The 20,925-nt window shown below is 41.7% G+C and overlaps 1 protein-coding gene across 5 annotated transcripts in view; it reads left to right on the top strand.

Annotated features, from left to right (window-relative positions):
* The first annotated feature begins 1,437 nt into the window (after window positions 1–1,437).
* kdm4aa (lysine (K)-specific demethylase 4A, genome duplicate a) overlaps window positions 1,438–20,925 on the top strand; it is an 86,497-nt gene continuing 67,009 nt past the window's right edge. The window contains exons 1-4 of one of the 5 annotated variants that reach the window (XM_069938983.1): window positions 1,438–1,846; window positions 3,211–3,367; window positions 18,038–18,213; window positions 19,174–19,288. In XM_069938983.1, coding sequence (XP_069795084.1) covers window positions 3,230–3,367; window positions 18,038–18,213; window positions 19,174–19,288 — 429 coding nt within the window. In that variant the 5' untranslated portion in view covers window positions 1,438–1,846; window positions 3,211–3,229. The other 4 variants (XM_069938986.1, XM_069938982.1, XM_069938985.1 and 1 more) reach the window with 4 other exon arrangements.

Here is a 20,925-nt window from a genome sequence, read left to right as displayed (position 1 = left end):
GCCGAAGCAAGGCAACGACTGCACACTTGTAGTTGGTTGTCAGGTCGCCGGTAGCAGCTTCTCCACCTCCCCTGACCGGGACGTTGGCTGGACTCTAGAAGTTCTTCTTCTTGCTGAGAGATGTTGCCACCTCTCGGAGAGTCTCAAACTTCAGCAGCGGGACCATGCCTTATATTACCCAAAAACTGCTTATCCAAGCACCTATTCCCAGCACAGCAAGAAAGATAAGCAAGCAAGCTAGCATGCTAGGTTAATTAACGAATAACATAATTTTCAGCTTATCATTTTGAATACAATGGTTTATTCTACATCAAGGCTAGGCCTCTGACAGTCTGTGACCAAAACAAGCAGGAAGGTTAAATGTTCTCGGTACACAGATGTCCTTTTTTCAGATAACAGCATCTCTGGCCCCTCGGTGGTATTTTGCTTATGTCTGCTGATTCTAAAAACAATTAGGTTCTCAGCCTTGCAGAACCCAAAGCTGCAAGTTTAAAAAAAAAGGTTCTCAGCTCTGCAGAACCAAGAACTGGAAATTAAGAAAAAAACAAGTTAAAAAATAGGTTAGAATCTTTCATTACAGTCATGCACATTGTTGCCTCATCAAGGGGGTCAGCAGTGTTAAGGGCCTCAAATTCCTGGGTGTCAACATCACTGAAGTTCTATCCCGGGGCCTTTTCGTCCATGCGTTCATAGCTTGCAGCCGTGATTCTCCGTTAGGGGGTTTGAGGAGATTTGGAGTGGAGAGCATTCTGTCAGCTTGCATCACAGTCAGGACAGGAAGAGGCGAGAGAGTGATGAAGGATGACATCACAGGCATCAGCCTTGGCTCCATCTCCAAGAGGCGGTGTCTTAAAAAGGCAGCCTCTATCCTCAAAGACCCCGCCACCTTGGCCATGCCCTTTCCACACTGGACATAAGCAAGGGACCCTGAAGCTGAGTTTCCAACAGTGCAACAATGCTCCCCACCATCAACAATGCTCCCCACCATCAGATTTGTGAATGGACAACTAAGCGCAGACTTATTTTGTTTTAAGTGATTTTTTTGGGCCTTCAAACAAGGAATTGCGTTCCACTCAAACCAACTAGAACAGTTTCACGCCCTCATGTTTCACTGGATAACCCTGCTTGGACGGTGCAGTTTATTTACAGTCAAATCAGCTTGGGGTCGAAAGCCGCCCCGCCCCTCGCCGTTCCCCAGGAGGTCACGAGGCGGTGGATGTGCAGGCCCGCACGCGACCAATGGAAGCAGGAGGCCACGCCACGATTGGACGAAGGCGAAACCGCGGCACTCCTGGTTGGTCCACGACTCTCCCTCCCCTTCCCCGACATGCTGCGTGTTGATTGGATGAGTACAGAACAGAGCCGATTTCCCATTGGCCGGCCGCTGGCGAGCCGGCTGACTGTTTGAAAACAAAGTGACGTCGGTTCGTGCGGTCGCCGTGACGAGCGTGAGGGCCGGGTCGCTATTAATGAGAGAGAACGTGGACGCTCAGGTCCAGATCCGATTTGACGTCGAATATTAAAACGTGGTCAAATTTCACATCGGATTACCATTGCTAACCAACCATTAAGAGGCATGGGTTCCTCGCGCATAAAGAATGGTCCACGAGAGCACCATTTTTAAAAATAAAACGAGCAAGTGCTTTGGGAGATCCCCGTTGAAGAGAGATGTCCTGCTGACGAGGGAGGATGATTGGTGGGTGACCAGAGAGGAGGAGTTGATTGGCCAGATCCCGGTTGGAGAGGTTCACAATGGAGCTGCTGGTGGTCATTGCCGACAGCTGATTGGTGGACGGTGGAGGAAGTCTTCCGATTGGCTGAGGAACTGAGAGCTCGTGCTGATTGGGTAAGGGTGCAGCTTTGCTCGGCTCAGGCCCGATCGGGATTGTCAGGATCGAGCAACAAAAAAAAAGACGTGTAGGAATCAAACTTTTCCGGAGGTCAGTTTCTTTTTGGACGCCGCGCGAAGATTTATTTTTTTTTTCCCTTTAGATTTTAACCGAAAATCTTAATTTCCGGTCGTCGTAATTCGAAGCGACGTAACTCGTGCAACAATGGCGTGACTGACAGGCCCATTGGCCAATTGGTTCGAGGCAGTGGCTTGACGTCAACGTGTTTTGGCGTGAGCGTCGGCTGAAGGTCCAATCGGAACCGGTGCTGCGGGGGGAAAGGGTGGGGGAAGATCGTTAACGCGAATTGCCATCGGGGACGGCGGTAAGGAAGGGGGGAGGGGGGAGGGGGGAGGGGGCATCTGTTCGCTGCTGCTCGGTGGAACGGGCAGGCGCTGCGCGTTCGGTTGGGACCGCGACCGGCCGTTGAAGCGGCCGCGGAGGCGCCGAGCGAGGTGACAGCTCTCAACAATAGGAGGAGGTTCCGGTGCCTGTGCCTGGTCCGTCCGCTGTCACCGGGCTCCCGCACCATCGCTGCACAAAAGGGCCACAAAACGTTCCTCGCCGGGCGGTGCGGCGGCCAAGGCCTGGTCGACAGGCGACGTTCGGGGCCCAGTCCAAAGTGAAATGGGGGGGGGGGGGGGAGGGGAGGATACGGGGGTTTGACTGTCGGTCTGGAACAGACAAAGGGAGAGGCCGAGCCCCCGTCTCCGCCTCCGGGCGGGGGACCTATCCTCTCCTGCGGTGGGTGGCCCCCCCCCACCCCCCAACTCTTTGACAATGTCTCCATCCGGTCCCGCAACAATCGATAGGTGGGAACCTGCCTCCGGCCACGAGTAGTGGATGGGCTGCAAAGAGCCTTTATTATCTGACTGTGCTGGAGAAACTCAGCACATAGCCCACGTTTCAGGCTTGAGCCCTTCATCAAGGCACTTTGGTGTGTAGCAAAGATAGAACCAGCGCCTCGGACTTGAGCTCGTCCTCAAGGGATACGCCGGCCCTGTATCATTGCTGATTTGACCTGCTGAGTTCGGTTGACATGACAAATCTCAAACTCCTTACAAAGTATCGCCGTTGGCGAGTCATTTTGGGTTGATGTGTTTGCAATTAATAGTTGACAACTTGCGTGGGCTGCAATCTTGTCATGAGCCCCCTAATTCTTCTTTAACACTGAAAATGTAGAAAATGTAAGTCTTGTAGGAGGAGTATCAGAGTGTAAGTGACAGCGAAAATTTGTTTCACTTTTTAGTTCATTGGGAATATTTAATTAGTATAACAATGGCTTGCAAAATACCAACTCGTGCATTTGTTTTCATCCTAGGCGACTGAAGTTGACAAGCATGGCATCAGAGTCAGGAATGCCCAATCCCAGCTCTCGGATAATGACTTTTTATCCCACAATGGAAGAATTTAAAAATTTCAGTCGTTATATTGCATACATTGAAACTCAAGGAGCCCATCGTGCAGGACTTGCAAAGGTAATCTGAGAAATCTACATGATTTTGGTTTTGTTTTTTTTTAAAGGAATAGTTTGCTATATTCTCTATATTCAAAGAGTAGTCTTTGCGGAAGTGCAGAGACTCATTACTTTGTGCAAGAAACCATCAGAAATTTGTATGCCAATTATTCGAGCTAATATTCTATTATTTGCAAATATCCAGAAAACAAAATCTGTAAATGTAACATTCTAAACAAAATCAGATTTTTAAATTTAATTAAAAAAAAATATTAGACACAGATCCTCGAGCCTATGCTTCCCAGTTACACCCAATTGACATGCAACTCTATGTTTTGAAGGGTGGGAGGAAACCATGCAGATGCTCGGAGAACGTATAGACAGAGCCAGATTTGAACCCAGGTTGCTGACGCTGTAACAGCGTGGTGCTAATCTGCTAAGCTAACCTTGCCTCCTTGTTAATGAAAGACATTAATGATGTTCTAATACTCCATTCCCTTTGTACCCAAGGAGCGTCATCAATTTTGTATTTAATTAACTTTCTATCACTGTAATGGGAAAGTGTTACTTTGTCAGGAACCTAAACATTTATTTCATTGCAGAAACTTTCCCTGATAGACTTTTTATTGTCATGTTTCCATAAAGGATAACAATATTTCCACAGAAATGTGCTCCATCATCAACTGGAAGGCAAAAACATGAAGCATTCTTGGGAAGCAGGACCCAGGCTCATTTTGGAATTGGTTTCCATGGAAGCAATCTATACTCAAATGCTTGAATTCATTTAAAAAGCAGTTTGGGTAAAAGGTATTTTTGGATAAAAATGCCAGGTAGCTTGGTGGATTTTCAAGCACTCATCCAAATATAGCTCAAACTTCTCCATCTCTTTTGAACTAAAGCAAACAACCCTTCTTCATTACTAAAAATCTCCCACTCTGATAATCTCAAATCTCCTCTGTGCTATCTTTTTAGAGTGCAATGTAGGTTTTGAAAACAGAAAAATGTATTTAAAAACTTTGCAAGTATGCAAATAAAATGAATCTTTGGATGCGTGCTTGACAATCCAACAAGCTTCCTGGCATTTTTGAATAGGGGCAACTTTCTGCACTTGCATTCCATAGTGTATAGGTCAGATAAACAATGCATATTATTGGTGACTCTAATTTTATCTTTTACCCTGTTACGGGCCAAGAGGACCCCAAAACCCAGCAGTAGAAATTCACCAAGACAAATGGTTACTTAAAAAAAAGTCATTTTTAATTTTTTTAAACATAAAAACAGGAGCAAACTTTAACTTATTACTATTAATTTAACCCCTTCGAAATTCTAAGCGCACATGTATGAAATGTGTATAAGTTAAGAAAAGTTATTTGATTCACAGTCCAATCTCACTTCTAACTCCTCCAAGTTCAGGCAATTCTTATACTGTGCACAGAAGTTAACATGTATGAATTTTCACCAAGCTCTGCTGCTTAAATGGTTACTGCTCAGGAAGGTTCTTGTTGGTTTCAGAGAGATTTGTTGCTCGTTGGACACACACAAACTGATTCCTTCTGATTAGCCACTTCATTGTTGTGCTGAAGAAACTTGCCCCTCATCAGGGTTTTCCAAATGATAACCTTCTTCTGTGGGTCACCACAGAGTTCCTTTTGTTTTCCTCTTGAATGGACCACAAGGGTTTTCAACAGGCTGAACTCAAAACTCACAACCCATCTTCAAAATGGGGTTTCAACAAACTGCCAGCTTGCCATGACTGACTTGCAGAAACCAATTTTTATTTTCTCTTTCTCTCAATCTCAGAAAGCCTGTATGTTGTCTCTCTGTTTGCAAAAACCACATGACCTTCTTAGCAAACTGCAGCCAGACAGATTGTGGCACTGGACCCAAACCTCTGAGTCCGTTCATCTGTTGCTTTCAAAACAATAATCCATTACTCCACAGCAGGTCCATTTAATGCCAACTTGTGAAGTCTCTATCGGCATCCTTCAAAGTTTTTGCAAAGGCACTCGAAGCCTGGACTGTCCGCCTTGAGCAAAGCTCCTGCATTTTAAATGAAATCTGTTTTATGAAGTATTTGTTTGAGACCTACACTACCCCCACAATCTATCTTCAAAAAATTATCTATATACAATTTAAAATATAATATAATCTGTCACAACCCAAACTGCTTTTTGAATGAATTCGAGCATTTGAGTATAGATTGCTTCAATGGAAACCAATTCCAGGATAGATCCTAACAATTCCAAAACAAGCTTTGGTCCTGCTTCCCAAGAACGTTTCATGTTCTTCCCTTTCAATGGTGGAGTACCTTTCTACTGGAAATATTGCTATTATTTATGGAAATGAGACAATAAAAAGTCTCGGGGAAAGTTTCTGCAATGAAATACATGTTTCTCCTTTGAGCTATATAAAGGTGAATTAGACAGGACAACTGTCCATATGGACCTGAACAGTGGTCAATAAAAGGGGAGTGGGGGGGAGGGGGTGGAGAGATACAGAAGCAGGGAAATTTAGGAAATAAGGTTAGTCTGTAAATTTGGGACTGGAGCACTGACTGAATGAGTTGAGGCTTTCTTGCTTAGCCAGCCACAGAATGTCAGCAGGGGCAGCGACTCTCCATGGGTCGCTAAAATCTTCATTGGCCAGCAGCAAATGGATATCTTCTGGCAACTGCTCAAAGAATGCCTGCTCGAATGTGAAAGCCTCCTAGTGCCAGCATTTCATTCATGAGCGCTGTCTACCAAGCAATCCAAGTAAACGAATCACTCGCTCATGTGAGAGGCCAAAGGTATGGATGAGCAGACTCTTGAGCGCCATCTACTTGCCATCCTCCGGAAGCTGCTGCAGAAACTCAGAAACTCAGCATGCCGTCTCTTGATCCAGGGCACTTACAACACAGTAGTACCACGTGGAATCAAATGTTAACTGTTTCAACTGGAATTGGGAATCTGCTTGGTTAAACCATACTCGTGGTTGTGAAGTCCAAAACATTGACAATTTCAGAGCCATGTCACGTATTGAAGAAAAAATTTCCACGTTGGGGTCCAAATATCGGTTGGACCATTAGGATCATCAATGTCGCGGAGTATTCTATATTGAGCTAGTATAGATGTGAGTGGGAAGGAAAGGGTGAGAATCACTGCTCTAGACCCAATTGTTACTGAAATATTTTGCTTGAGAAAAATTGTCATTGGCCCATTTCCTTTAGCGTCTGAAACCGTGCACATGACGAGTCAATGAGGGATTATTAAAGCAGTGGTCTTCAAACTTTTTCTTCCCACCCACAGACCACCTTAAGCAATCTCTTACTAATCACAGAGCACCAATGGCACAGGGACGCGAGTGGAAAGAAAAAGGTTGAGAACTGTTGTATTGTGGTAACTCCACATCTGATTAGGTTAATTGTTAGCAAGTTGTCAGAGAAGGACCCCCACCCCAAGAAAGGCTTAAATCACAGGAACAAAATAAGCTTCCATCTCACTGCTCCCAATCTTACACACAGTCCTGATGTGGAATGTGGGGTCGCAGCTCCACGTTCACCTGAGTTCAGGTGCTGTCTGTGTGGAGTTTGTACGCTCTCCCCTTGTCTTGGACCAACAGGTCGGTCGCCTGACGAAGGCACCCGAACCCCCCGTTGAAACGCCGGCGTCCGGGGCGGTGGAGGAATTGGCTGAGAAGAGCACGTTGCTCCCACCCCCTCCCATGGTTGGAGAGGGATTAAACTGCGATCTCACGGCGCCGGGCTCGTCTCCAACAAAAGGAGCGGGAGGCAGGGTCCGCCGCGCACGGAGCGAGGGGGAAGGCATCGGCAACGAGACGTCTGGTCCGGCGTCGGCGCTGAAGCGCAGACCCAGCGAGGATGGTCCCCAACTCCAGCCGCATCTGTGTGTCCGGGAGCCGGGCGGGCTGAGTGCGGTGCTCCGATCCCTGGGATTCGGGACTCTGAGATCCCTCCACACCTCCGGCGTCTTCATTTTCACCTTCAGTGTGCATGCGCTATACTGGCGCGGCGGCCAGCAGGCCAACTCTAATATATATATTTAATATGATCTTGCGGGCCAAATATAATTATATCGCGGGCCAGAGTTTGACATGTGTGATTTAGAGGGACAAAGGCTCGTTCATACCAACACTTTCCAGACCATCGAGGCCAAGCTGCCAGACCTGCATTTAGACTTCATTACTCTTTCAGAGAATGAATTTCCCAGGTTGTTGGCAGAATTTCCCGCAATAATTTCGCCGCAATTCACCTCAGTGATGCTGACACATGGGATGCAGCCCCACAAACCAACCAAAAGGCCATCACTGCATGCCCAAGCTTGCAGGCTCCCTCCAGATAAACTGTATCTGGCCAAAGAGGTGTTTGAAAGGATAGAAGACATGAGTAATGTACAATGGTCTTATAATTCCTGGGCCTCACCATTCCACATGGTACTCAAGGCTGCAGGTTCATGGAGACCCTGCAGTGAATACCACAAGTTGAACCAGAATACCACAAGTTGAACGAGGCTACCACACCAGATCGCTACCCAGTACCTCATTTACAGAACTTTGCGTCCAACCTGGAGGAAGCCCGCATCTTTTCCAAGGTGGACCTTGTCTGAGGGAATCATGAGACCCAGGTCCACTTAGATGACATTCCAAAAATGGCTAATATTGAACCTTTTGGCCATTTTGAATTCAGAAGGATGTCTTTTGGGCTCAAGAATGCCATGCAGAGTTTCCAACATTTAATAGACCGAGTGGGGCATGATTTTGCCTTTACCTTCATGTACCTAGACAACATACTTATCTCTAGCCGCAGTTGTCAGAAACATCTGTCGCACCTGTGCAAGTTTTTTTACTCGTTTGAATGAGTTTGGGCTGACCGTCAATCCGGTCAAGTGTCAATTTGGGATAAAGACTTTCTGGGCCATAGACCTGATAAACACAGCGTAAAGCCACTACTGACAAAGTTCAAGGTGATCCAGGCATTCGTTAAACCCAGCACAGTTAAAGGCCTCCAGGAGTTTGTTGGAATAGTGAACTTTTATTGCCGGTTTCTAACATCAGCAGCTCCCTCTTCGCCCTGGTGTCAGACAAGGCAAGGGATGTCACTTGGAATGAGGAATCCTGGGCAGCATTTGAGAACACCAAGGAAGCACTGGCTAATGCTGCATTGCTGGTCCACTCAAGAGTGGATTTCCCAACATCCCTGACAGTGGATGCGTCCAATACAGCAGTAGGAGAGGTGCTTGAACAGTACATCGATGGGCTTTGGAAACCATTGGCTTTCTTTAACAAACACCTCAGACCACCAGAACTCAAGTTCAGTGCTTTTGATTGAGAATTGTTGGCAATGTACCTAGGTATTAGACATTTCAGATACTTTTTAAAAGGCAAGTATTTAATGGCTTTCATGGACCCCAATCTGTTTACATTTGCCTTCACTAAGGCATCAGATCCATGGTTGGCTTGTTAACAGAGACATTTATATTTTGTTTTTAGAAAATTTTATTTATCATTGTATCAATACAAAAAAATTTCAATAATATAAACAGCAATCACTTAGTCATATATAATGATACAATAAAAAGGATTTTAAAATCTTTCTCCCCAACCCCTCTTCCTCCCAAAAGAAAGGGGGGAAAAAAAGGAAAGAACACCTATTGCTACATATATAAAATTGTTAACATATACATTTTCATTGATATTATAGTCTCTAATTGAGAGGGGTGAGGTAGATGGAAATTTCTAAATATAAAAATTTTCAACTCAATTCTTTAAACTTCTTTTTTTCTAAAGGTATACAATTTTGCATTTCACTATGGCATCTACTTAATGATACTACATTTCAGTTTTCCATGTTATTGCTATATATTTATTTGCAGTCATTATTGCTGTACTTAAAAAATTTTTTATCCAATTTCAACATTACATCCTTTTCACATATATTCCCAAGTAAAAATATTCTTGCATCCTTTTGTATGTTTATCTTCATAATTTATCCTAAAAAACATTCAAATCATTCCAAAACCTTTCCAACTTTTCACAAGACCATACTGTATGTTTAAAAAAAAATGTTCTTTTTTTGGGTACATCGAAAACACTTATTGGAATAATTAGAATTAAGCCCATTTAATTTTTGTGGAATATAATATAATTGTTGAAGAAAATTATATTGGACCATTGGTATCTGGCATTAACTGTATTGGTAAACTTTCTTGATATAGTTTTGACCACATTTCCTCTTGAATTTGTATGTTTAAATCTTTATCCCATCGCATTTTTGATTTGTATAAATCTTTTTTCCTCGTAGTTTCTTGTAATTTTATATACATATTAGTAATGATTTTCTTGACCGTTAATTATATCAACAAATTGACTTTGTTTTGGAAGCCTCAAATCTGTTCCCAATTTCTTTTTTAAATACAATTTTAACTGATAGTATGCAAAGATTGTATTATTTTGTATATTATATTTATCTTTTAATTGTTCAAAAGTTAAAAAGAACAATCCTAAGAAACAATCTTGACATCTTACCTTTCCAACTAAATTCTCGTATCATTTTATTCAAACTTTGAAAAAGTGATTCAGGTACATTATTCAATGTATAATGATTGAAATAAATATTGTATTCTCGGAAAAATATTTATTTTAATACAATTCACCCATCCTATTAGTGTTATTGATAAATCTTTTCATCTCAAGTCTTCTTCCATCTTTTTAATAATGGTAAATAATTTAGCAAATTATTTATATTTTAATTTTTATGCCTAAGTATTTAATTGCATAATTTTGTCACTTAAATTGTATCAATCTTTTACATTCAGAATAATCCATATTTACCATAGGCATCACCTCACTTTTATCAACATTAACTTTATAACCTGATACTAATCCAGACTCTTAATCTTTCGTTCAACTTATTTAGCGATATCTCTGGTCTCATTAAATACACTATAACATCATCTGCAAATAGGCTGATTTTGTTCTTTATTATCTACATCAAATCTGTTCATTTCTCTATCGGTTCTAATTATTTCTGCTAATGGTTCAATTGTTACTGCAAATAGAAAGGGTGATAATGGGCAACCTTGTTTTGAAGACCTTTCTAACAAAAAAGGTTTTGATATATAACCATATAACAATTACAGCATGGAAACAGGCCAATTTGGCCCTTTTAATCTGCACTGATCCAAGTACCCTCCTCTAATCCAATTTACCAGCACTCCACCCATAATCTCTCCATCCCCCTCCTATCCACATACTTATCCAACTCTTTCTTAAATGATGAAATTGACCCTGCCTCCACCACCTTTCCCGGAAGCTCATTCCACACAGTAACCACTCTGAGTAAAGAAGTTCCCCCTCATGTTACTCCTAAACCTTTACCCGTCAATTCTCAACCCATAACCTCTTGTATCCATCGCTCCTACTCTCAATGGGAAAAGTCTTTCCACATCAACTCTATCCCTCTCATTATCTTAAACACCTCTATCAAATCCCCTCGCAGCCTTCTACGTTCCAAGGAATAAAGATCTAATGTGCTCAATCTCTCCTTGTATTCCAGATGCTGAAACCCAGGCAACATTTTTGTCAATCTTCTCTGCACTATCTCTATCTTGTTAATATCCTTCCTATAAATCGGTGACCAGAACTGCACTCAGTACTCTAACTTTGGCCTCACCAATACCTTGTACAGTTTCATCATTACTTCCCAACTCCTATATTCTATGCACTGATTTATATAGGCAAGCATACTAAAGGCCTTCTTCACCACCCTATCCACATACGCTCCTACCTTCAGGAACAATGCACCATTATTCCTAGATCTTTCTGCTCCGCTGCATTTTTCAATGCCCTCCCATTTACCACATATGTCTTGCTTCGATTACTCTTTCTAAAACCTCACAATTATCAGCATCTCCATCTGCCATCTTTATACCCACTCCTCTAAGCAGTTTAAATCCCTCTGCAATCTTTGAAAACCCTCTTCATCATCCACAATTCCCCCTATTTTAGTATCATGTGCATATTTACTAATCCAATTTATTGCCCCATCCTCCAGATCATTAATATATATGACAAACAGCAACGGTCCCAATACCGAACCATGAGGTACACTGCTTGTCACCGGTCTCCATCCTGACAAACGATTATCTACTACTACTCTTCCTTCCAGCCACTGTTGAATCCATTTGACTATCTCCAAATTAATACCCAGGGACTTAGCCTTCCTTACTAACCTCCCGTGCGGAACCTTATCGAAGGCCTTACTGAAGTTCATATAGACAACATCCACTGCTCTACCCTCATCAACATTCCTAGTCACCTCTTCAAAAAATTCAACAAGACTGGTCAAACACAACCTTCTATGCACAAATCCGTGTTGTTTCCCTGGTCAGACCCTGTCCCTCCATATACTTGTATATACTATCTCTAAGAACGCTTTCCATCAATTTACCTACCATAGACGTCAAACTTACAGGCCAATAATTGCTAGGCTTGCTCCTCGAACCCCTTTTAAACAAAGGAACCACATGCGCAACACGCCAATCCTCCGGCACTATACCCGTCTCTAATGACATTTGAAAAATCCTACCTCTTTCTTAAACACTATAGTCTCCATATATACCCCTCCGTATATACCCCCTTTGCTTCCTTTACCCTGCACAGTTCAATATCCTTCTCCATAATTTCTGAGGAAAAGAAATTGTTCAAGACCTCCCCCATCTCTTTTGGCTCCACACACATTTGTCCTTTCTGATTCTCTATTGGACCAATTTTATCTCTCACTTTCCTTTTGCTATTTACATATTTGTAGAAACCCTTTGGATTTATTTTCACCCTGCTTGCTATAGCCACCTCATACCTTCTTTTAGCTTTTCTAATTTCTTTCTTAAGATTCTTTTTACATTCAATATAGTACCCAAACATCTCCTTTTTTTCCCCTGTTTCTTATATTTATTGTAGAACTCCCTCTTTTTTCGAACCAAGTTTCCAATATCCTTTGAGAACCATGGCTCTCTCAAACTTTTGACCTTACCTTTCAACCTAACAGGTTTATAAAGATTTTGTTCTCTTAAAACCTCTCCTTTAAAAGACCCTCCATTTCTCTATTACATCCTTCCCAGAAAACAAATTGTCCCAATCCACCCCTTGTAAATCCTTTCGCATCTCCTCAAACCTAGCTTTTCCCCACTCAAAAGCCTCAACTCTGGACCCAGACCTATCCTTTTCCATAATTACCTTGAAGCTAATGGCACTATGATCACAGGACCCGAAGTGCTCCCCCACACATACCTCTGTCACTTGACCCATCTCATTCCCTAACAGTAAATCCAACACAGGTCCCTCTCTAGTTGGTACTTCCATGTATTGATGTAAAAAGCTATCCTGCACACATTTTACAAACTCCAACCCATCCAGCCCTTTCACGGAATGGGTTTCCCAATCAATATTCGGAAAACTAAAATCCCCCACAATCACTACCCTGTTCTTATTACAATTATCTGCTCTCTCCCTACTAATTTGTTCCTCTAATTCGCGTTCCCCATTCAGTGGTCTATAATACACACCTATAATTGTAACTTCCCCTTTCCCATTCCTCATTTTGTTTATTCGTAATCACTTTTGCTTTTGGCTGGTCATATGCCATTACATTTATATAGTTCTAAGTTCACGATGGCGATTGAACACATCTCAGGAAAGGCCAACATAGTAGCAGATGTGCTGTCTTGGCCAGCCATACAATCCGTGCAGATCTTAGTCTAAGGGATGGACTATGTTGCTCTCATGACGAAGGAATGCCACGTTATGGAGCAGCAGACTCAAACTTTCAGCTGGAAGAAATTTCGGTAGGCCCAGGGAAGCTCAAACTCCTGTGTTACATATCTACAGGTCATCCTCGCCCAATTGTTCCGGTGGCCTGGAGGCAGTAGGTATTTGATGCGGTACACGGGTTGGCACATCCATCGTGTGACATAGTCTTTGAAAACAGGTCAGCAACTGGGTGAAGACGTGCTTGTTGACATCCAAAGTCCAGCAACACTTAAAAGCCCCACTACAACATTTTGAGCCAACGTGTTGAAGGTTTGGCCTTGTACACATAGACATTGTAAGTCCCCTGCCAATGTTCTGTGGTTCCCATTTTCCTCTCATGATAGTGGATCTGGCCACACTGTGGCCAGAGGTGGTTCCACTGGCAGACGTGACTACTGACACCTGCACCAGCGCCCTCATTTCCACCTGTATGGCACATTTTGGTCTGCAGTACACATAACATCTGACGGTGCTCAGTTCACGGCAACCCTGTGGTCAGCAATGGCAACCCTGCTTGGAACCAAGTTCCAGCATCACAACTATGTACCACCCACAACCCAACGGACTAGTAGAAAGGTTCCACAAGCATTTGAAATCGGCCCAATGGCACGTTTACAGGGACCTAACCTAAGTGGGTTGACAAATTGTCGTGGGTATTCTTGGCTATACGAATGGCACCTAAGGTACCTCATTGGCAGAGCTGGTCTACAGCGTGCCCCTAATGGTTCCAGGAGAATTTGTATTGGAATCACGAGACAGGAGGAGATGCCCACAGAGGTCCTAAGTGAGCTCCACAAGAAGGTTGGTTCTTTAGTGCCCAAACCAGCATCTCAACATGGTCAGGCCAAGTTCAATATACCCCAGTCACAATGGTTCGATGTACATTTTGGACATTGGAGATAAAGAAGAAGCTTTTGCAATTGACAGCCTTTAAGTTGCCCATCTGGATCTGGGTGGACCAGTCGTGGCTCAGGCGCCTCGGCAGAGAGGAAGGCTGCCTGAAAGAAAAAAAAAGTGTAGACTTTGGGGGTCCGCAGCAGGATTGCTGGTTTTGGGGGTGGGGGGGGGGGGGGTCATGTGGCGACCCACTTACCAGCAAGTCAATTGGCGGACGTTCTGTGGAAAATGTGGGAAATTGACCTGCATCAACACAGGTTTTTATCTGGGTTGATGGTGTCACTTCCTGTCCATGTGATAGAAGCAGTGATGTGTATAAACCTGAGGGTCTTGCACTAGACTTTCCAGCGTGTACACCGACGTCTATAGTAGCTCAGTGTAGGATACTTCGCTACAATAACATCTTTGTGTAAGCAAAACTATACATGATTAATCATGTATTTGTAGCCCATCTGCAAAACATAAGTCAGGTAGTTCAGCTTCCTGTTCACTCAGCATGCAATCATAATTACAGCTATTTTGTTAATTTATTAAAAAATCATATTCATATTTCTATGCATGAGGTATTTTGTTGAGCTTTTGAGTGTTGCTATGTGTTTTGAATATAAGTTTCCTATTTCCAATCATCAGGTTACTGACCATATGCTGTTGAGTGAAAGATGAAAAATTAATGGATTAATTGCTTAAATATAGTAGCTTTTTTAAAATAATGTTGGAGATTGGATGCTTCATGGCTAATGTGTAGCTGACCTCCCATCACCATCTGAAAGGCAAAAAATAACATGAAATACTGTCGCCCCTTGATGACTGCCTCTGTAAAGATGCTCGAGAAGATCATCCCAGGACAAAGCAATATCACAAAAGTTTCACTCACTCCACTACTAATCCTCCAAGAATGCAGTGTATCTTGCCTGCATGTTTCTCAAGCCCTTTTCACACTTGCAAGTGTTCCCAGGAATCAAACACCAATTGGCCTTAAAGTGACAAATGTGAAAACAAAATCAGCTCAACACCGGCATCAGATGACATCATCTCAAGCCGGGGATTGATGGCTTCAACCCCCTAGTACAATCCCTGGTGTCCGTAGAGCTGGCATTGCAAGCAAACTAGTGTGAAAGGGGTAATTGCATTGTCGGATTGAAATGACCCAAATTTTTGTGTGAGTGCAGGAAGAAAAGATTAGAATGAAGGTATAAATTTTGGCATGGAAAAGTTGCAGTGGGGGAGAGAGAGGGGAAATAAATAGCAATAGCGGACAATTTTTAAACATCATGGGAAAATTGGTAATGCAATAGCGCACAATTTATAAAGCAATGACAGGCCTCACTTTCTCTCTGAATGCTCCATGTATGCAGCTAGGCATACAGCCCTTTCTCTGCCGCATGGAATTCTGGGAGGGGAGGTTCACCATCATTTTCTCTCTTTTCCCCCCCCCCATGGTATTTATAAATTATAGGGGATAGTGCTACCAACTTTCTCACACGAATAAATTGTGCAGTATAGTACTACAAATTCCCCACTATATAAATAGTGCGCTGCACCACTACCAACTTTCCCACCCTGTTTAAAAATTGTCCGCTATTGCTATTTATTGCTCGCACTTTCCCTCGGTCCCTTATGAAGGTTTATATAGGCCCACACAACAGCAACAAGGACTGAAGGGTTCATACTGTGCTATACATAAAGCTTAATTATATTATAATTGTGCATGATTAATTTTGTTCAAATATTAGATCATAATACATTGATCAGGATTTAGGGCAGGTCCACCATCACTTGATATGTCACTGGTAGAAGGTAGAACAGTCCTAACCCTGGGGATGGTTCCTTGCAAGTATGAAAGCATTCATTGTCCCAGTTAGGAGTGGTCAAGTGTGAAAAGCCAAAGTCCCATTCCTATCCCAGGACACTGAACGGCCAATTTATTGGGATACAAGTGTGAAGGGGGCTTTAAGCTGCTCTGATTTCAACCTTCTCGAAGAATAAGGACAGCAGTAGATGTGAAAGCCATCACCAGCAGGTTCCCTTTTGGGTTATAATCCCGATTTAATCTGCAAAGTATTTTAATTTTACTGCCAGAAATCCTGAAACTTTCAAAAGGATAGCACCTTCACATAGTCCAAGAATTTGGGGGGGGGGGAGGAAAGATCTTTAGGGAAGATGTAAGGGAAATCAGTACTGGATTTGTGACAAATCGTGTTAATAAATGTGAACCCAGGATCTGGTGACTCCCTTGTTTAGAAACAATGTAATTCATGATCCATATTGCCTGAATGGCTTTTGGATGCACCTAAAAATAATGTTGGTATGCTCTTTACAGAAAGGGACATGAATTTGCACTAGGCCTTTGAACCAAGGATTTGCTGGATTCTTGTCCCAAACAAATGCTAATAATTCTTCACTTCCTCCACTTCTTCTATCATGCAGCTTTGGAATGCTGAGCTACCTGTCCTGTTACCTTTCTAACATTATCAAAAGTAATTGAGATCTCTGGTTCTGTTAGACTTCAACCTGAATAGGCAAGCTAAACCTGGTTTTGCTGGGAAATTGTTTCCCTTGATGGCTGTTGAGAAATGTAAAGAGTTCTGTAAAGATTATTACACAAACTAGTTTTTGATTGGCATTTCATGCATTCTCTTGATTAAGTTATAAACTTTTTGTTTGCTCGTCAAGTCACTGAGGCCTCTGGCTAGTGAAACTTGTGATAGTTCCCACATGCAGTAAATAAATGCAAATCAAAGTGAGATGAGAACATTTGCAACATGAAAGGATCCAAATGATTGCATTTAGTTATTGTAGTATTGTAGGGAGTGGCATTTGTGATAACAGAAGAAAAAATTAGGGGAAAATGTCCACTGAATTCCTAATAAAAATTTATTCATGAAGATAATGTAAATGAGCCTGTGTTCAGATGTGGGTCGCTGTTGAAAAGTTGTTTGTGCTTGGGACAAGATATGTTTTGACTTGCAGAAAGTGAAGATTTCTAAAAGTAGTTTAAAAAAAACCCCAGTGTTGGGCACCTCTGGGGATCTCAGATGCCGATATGCAAACTTTCCGGTTGCCTAAAATTCATTTTTATGATGCCAAATTAATACACCAAGAATAAACAGTTAAAAGACAGTGAAAAATGCAAAGTAATTTGAGGAAAAAAATCAGTATTGTAGTCCTTGGTTATGTAAAGTTCACTTTAATCAGGTCATTCTCGTAACTTACAAAATTTAAATTCTAGCCCTGTCATTGGCACTGTATCAGCATTGCACTAACTATGCTGCTGTCGTAATTAACTCCCTACCCCCCCCCCCCCCCCAACAAATTTACGGATAAAGCCTCACTAATATAAAGTTAACGAATCTTACTAAGCAGGGGAAAAGGAGACACTTTGGAAGAATCTCCCCATTGGCGAGCGGCATCGGCTGCCTCTTCATTCTGGACATTTTATTCAACCGCGACTTCATTCAAATTTTATTCAAGCAGCTGCTGTGGGCAGGGTATGACTGGGGCTGAATGTTTGCGGCCATCTTCACTTAGAAGTCGTGTGTTGCTTTGGAGAAAATTCACTTTTCCAATTTTAAACTTTTGTTTATATTTTTATTTATTTTAATTTTTGAAATTGGTTTGCCGTTTACTTGACTTTTGGATGCCAGGGATTTTACTGTACTGATTTTCTTCCAAATATACTTCCATGTGTCCATAATAAATATAAATCTTGGTTTTATTGCTACTTTTCAGTTTTTTTTAGCTGGACCTGCATTTATTTAGATACAATTATTTATGTTGGTCAAATTAATAACTGTACCTTGTAAGTGTTCTGAAAAGCCATAATAGATCACTCTAGAATGCTATAATTCCATTGACTTATCTGTACAATAATTTCTGTTAAGATTTGTGTAAATTTTTGGAGATGGTTATTGCACAGAAATAATTCACTTTAGCATTTTGATTGTATAAGAGTTGTGAATTTACTTTGCCCCATTATTTCTATTTCAAACAGATTGTTCCTCCTCAAGAATGGAAACCTTGTCAGAGCTATGATAACATTGATGATCTGGTGATTCCAGCCCCTATACAGCAGGTGGTCACTGGTCAGTCAGGCCTCTTCACCCAGTACAATATTCAGAAGAAGCCCATCACTGTGCGTGAATTCCGAAAAATAGCCAACAGCGACAAGTAAGAGGCTTTCTTTAGTACAAAACTGTAAAACTAGAACCAAAAGCTGCCGCAAATTGTGAAGGAAAATGTGCGATCCCTAGTTAGGAGTTCTCAAAGTTGCTACTGTAAACTTTATTGAAGATGAGGCAATGCTGGGTGAATGGAGCACAAATAAATTGTTCAAAGGGCAGTTTGTGTTGCAGTTGATTCAAAGCTGTTACAGCATCAGCTGGGGACTGGGGTTCAAATTAAGTGTCGTCTGAAAGACGTTCTTCCCGTGTCTGAACACTCCCGTTCCTTCCCATCGTTCGGTTTAATTGGGTGTAATTGGGCTGCATGGACTCGCGCGCTGAAAGGGCCTGCTACTGTACTGTGGCTTTTTTTTTTAAAAAAATAGCAGCTCTGAATGACAGATGCTTGGTCTGAACTGGAAATGTTGACCATTGCTTTGCTCCAAAGGTGCTGAATTCGGCCAACAGTTTATTGTTTTGGTCCAGATTCCGGTATTTCCCATCACCTGTCACCAGTTGAATGGAGCCTAAGGATCAAAGTGGTGAGGTTAACACCAGCTCAATAAAGTGAAGAAGCTTTCACGATTTGTGATAATTTAACAGAGATGCTACTTCAGTATGTACTCAAATCTGGGTAAAGTTAATGAGAATGCAGAAACGTTTTTTAAGATTTGAGGTACTCAGCCTCACTATTGTCTGAAAAAGGGAAATGGGCAAAAAAAAGACAACAGACAAAAGTTTCTCAATTTAACAAAAAAATACTGTTCTCTTGTTGCTAGTATTATATCTCTTGCTGGCATTCCAGGGCTTTGTTGCTTCTAATACTTTTTTCATTAATATTAGAATGACATTTTCAAATGAGAGAGATGAGAAAATTTGTTTGGGCTTGCCAGTACAGCAATATTTCTGGTTAGAATTTAGATTTCTGGTCAGAATTGTTTTAAATGTATGGTTATCTTTTCCTCAGATACTGCACTCCTCGGTATACAGACTTCGATGATCTAGAGCGCAAGTATTGGAAAAATCTTACATTCAACCCACCAATCTATGGTGCTGATGTCAACGGTACATTGTACAATGAGGTACTGCATTGAAAACAAGGTTTTTATTGCATTGTAGTTCTGAGTGTAATTTTTAACTTGGTGCAGATGATTACATGCTCTGTCGAAGCTTAGGAGACCATCCAGGGCCAGGTGAAATATATCCCAGGCTTTTGAGTGAAAAAATGAAGCAAATAAGTGAGATTCTGACAATCAAGAGGCTAAGAGTCATGGTTGAGGGTGTTTTTATAATTGGAAACTGTTGAATTGTGGTCCGGGAAGAATTTTCATGATCAGTGTTAACTATTACAATATGTTTTGGTGCCCTTGATTAGAGTATTTGCAGATGATACATAAATTGATCACTTGATGTTTGTGCACTTGTCAGGTAGTCAAGAGAATTAACAAATTAATTTATTTTTAGAATTTCAGGTTAATGCTTTTTATTTTTGGATGTTGGTCTGGATAGAACTGGACTTGACCCACAATTTGAATCTAGATGTGGGATGCCTACAGTTTATTTTTAATGAGTGCGCTGCTCCTGCTGGACAACCAGCTGTACTGCAGTTGCAAGGAAAGGATGCATCATGGCTAGTCTCGCCTGACCGCTTTCTAACTGCTTCAGCATTTAGGATGGGTGAAAGCAAAGCCCTGTCAATTTAAACATGCGTCAATCCTAAAATTATTTCCAGTGTTTCCAAATGTCTTCATGTAGAAATTACTGAAATTTAAATTTTCAACTGAAATACATATAGTACAACTCCAATTATCTGAAATGTTTGGGACTGGGCCCATTTTGGATAAATATTTTTTTGGGGGAACCAGAAAAAACAGCCCAGTAGCAACAATAAATCATTTATAGCATTATACAACAACAAACAACAAGGGAAGGGTTTTTAAGCATTAAAATAAAGTTTAATTCTCACCAGTAAAAGGCTGGCCTCCGCCGATCACCAACGCTTCCCCACTGAGGTCCGCAGTCAGTTGGGCTCCAAAAAAATTTCAGTTTAAATGAGGGTTTTGGAGGATCTGATTTTTGGATTATCAGAGTTGTACTGTACAATCTAATGATATTCAACAAATGAATTAGCATTAAAATAAATAAAACAACGAGCCACTTGGATTAGTGAACGCTGGCAAACCCATTCAAATGAGTGACTTTGTGCACAATATCAGTTATGGATGTGGTATAACTGAGTGGGGTGGGGGGGGGTGGTGGCGGTATATAAAATGCATCTTCCCTTTGGCTCAGTGCATTACATTCTATATCCTGAACTTCATGGCAATTCCAAAAGTGAAAAGCATATCTTCATCTGACCTCCAGGTTGTTCTGAACTTCTGCATTGCAGGAGCTTGCAAACATACTCCTATCAGTTAGGTTTCAATATTATTTACTTTGCACTTTTAATTTGAGGATTGACATATGTTTAAATTCACAGGGCTAGTGTTTTTTATACATGCCAACTGCTAAATGTTTTGTGACCTTGCATAAAGGAATTGCTATTTTAGAAAATTAAGTCAAATTTTATCTGCATATAAAAAGCAGTAAGAGTAGACACATACTTAAAAAAAAGCATCCTGTATTCTCTATTTTATCCTCATTAAAATTCCCCCCTCAATCCCCAATCTCTTTCATAAAAGCAGGCAGTATTTTGCATGCTACCTTCAGACATTGGTCC

The sequence above is a fragment of the Narcine bancroftii genome, chromosome 5, assembly GCF_036971445.1.
Source record: "Narcine bancroftii isolate sNarBan1 chromosome 5, sNarBan1.hap1, whole genome shotgun sequence".
In the NCBI taxonomy this organism is placed as follows: Eukaryota; Metazoa; Chordata; class Chondrichthyes; order Torpediniformes; family Narcinidae; genus Narcine; species Narcine bancroftii.
Note: the sequence above shows the minus strand (reverse complement) of the source record. Positions and strands in the feature narration are given on the sequence as shown.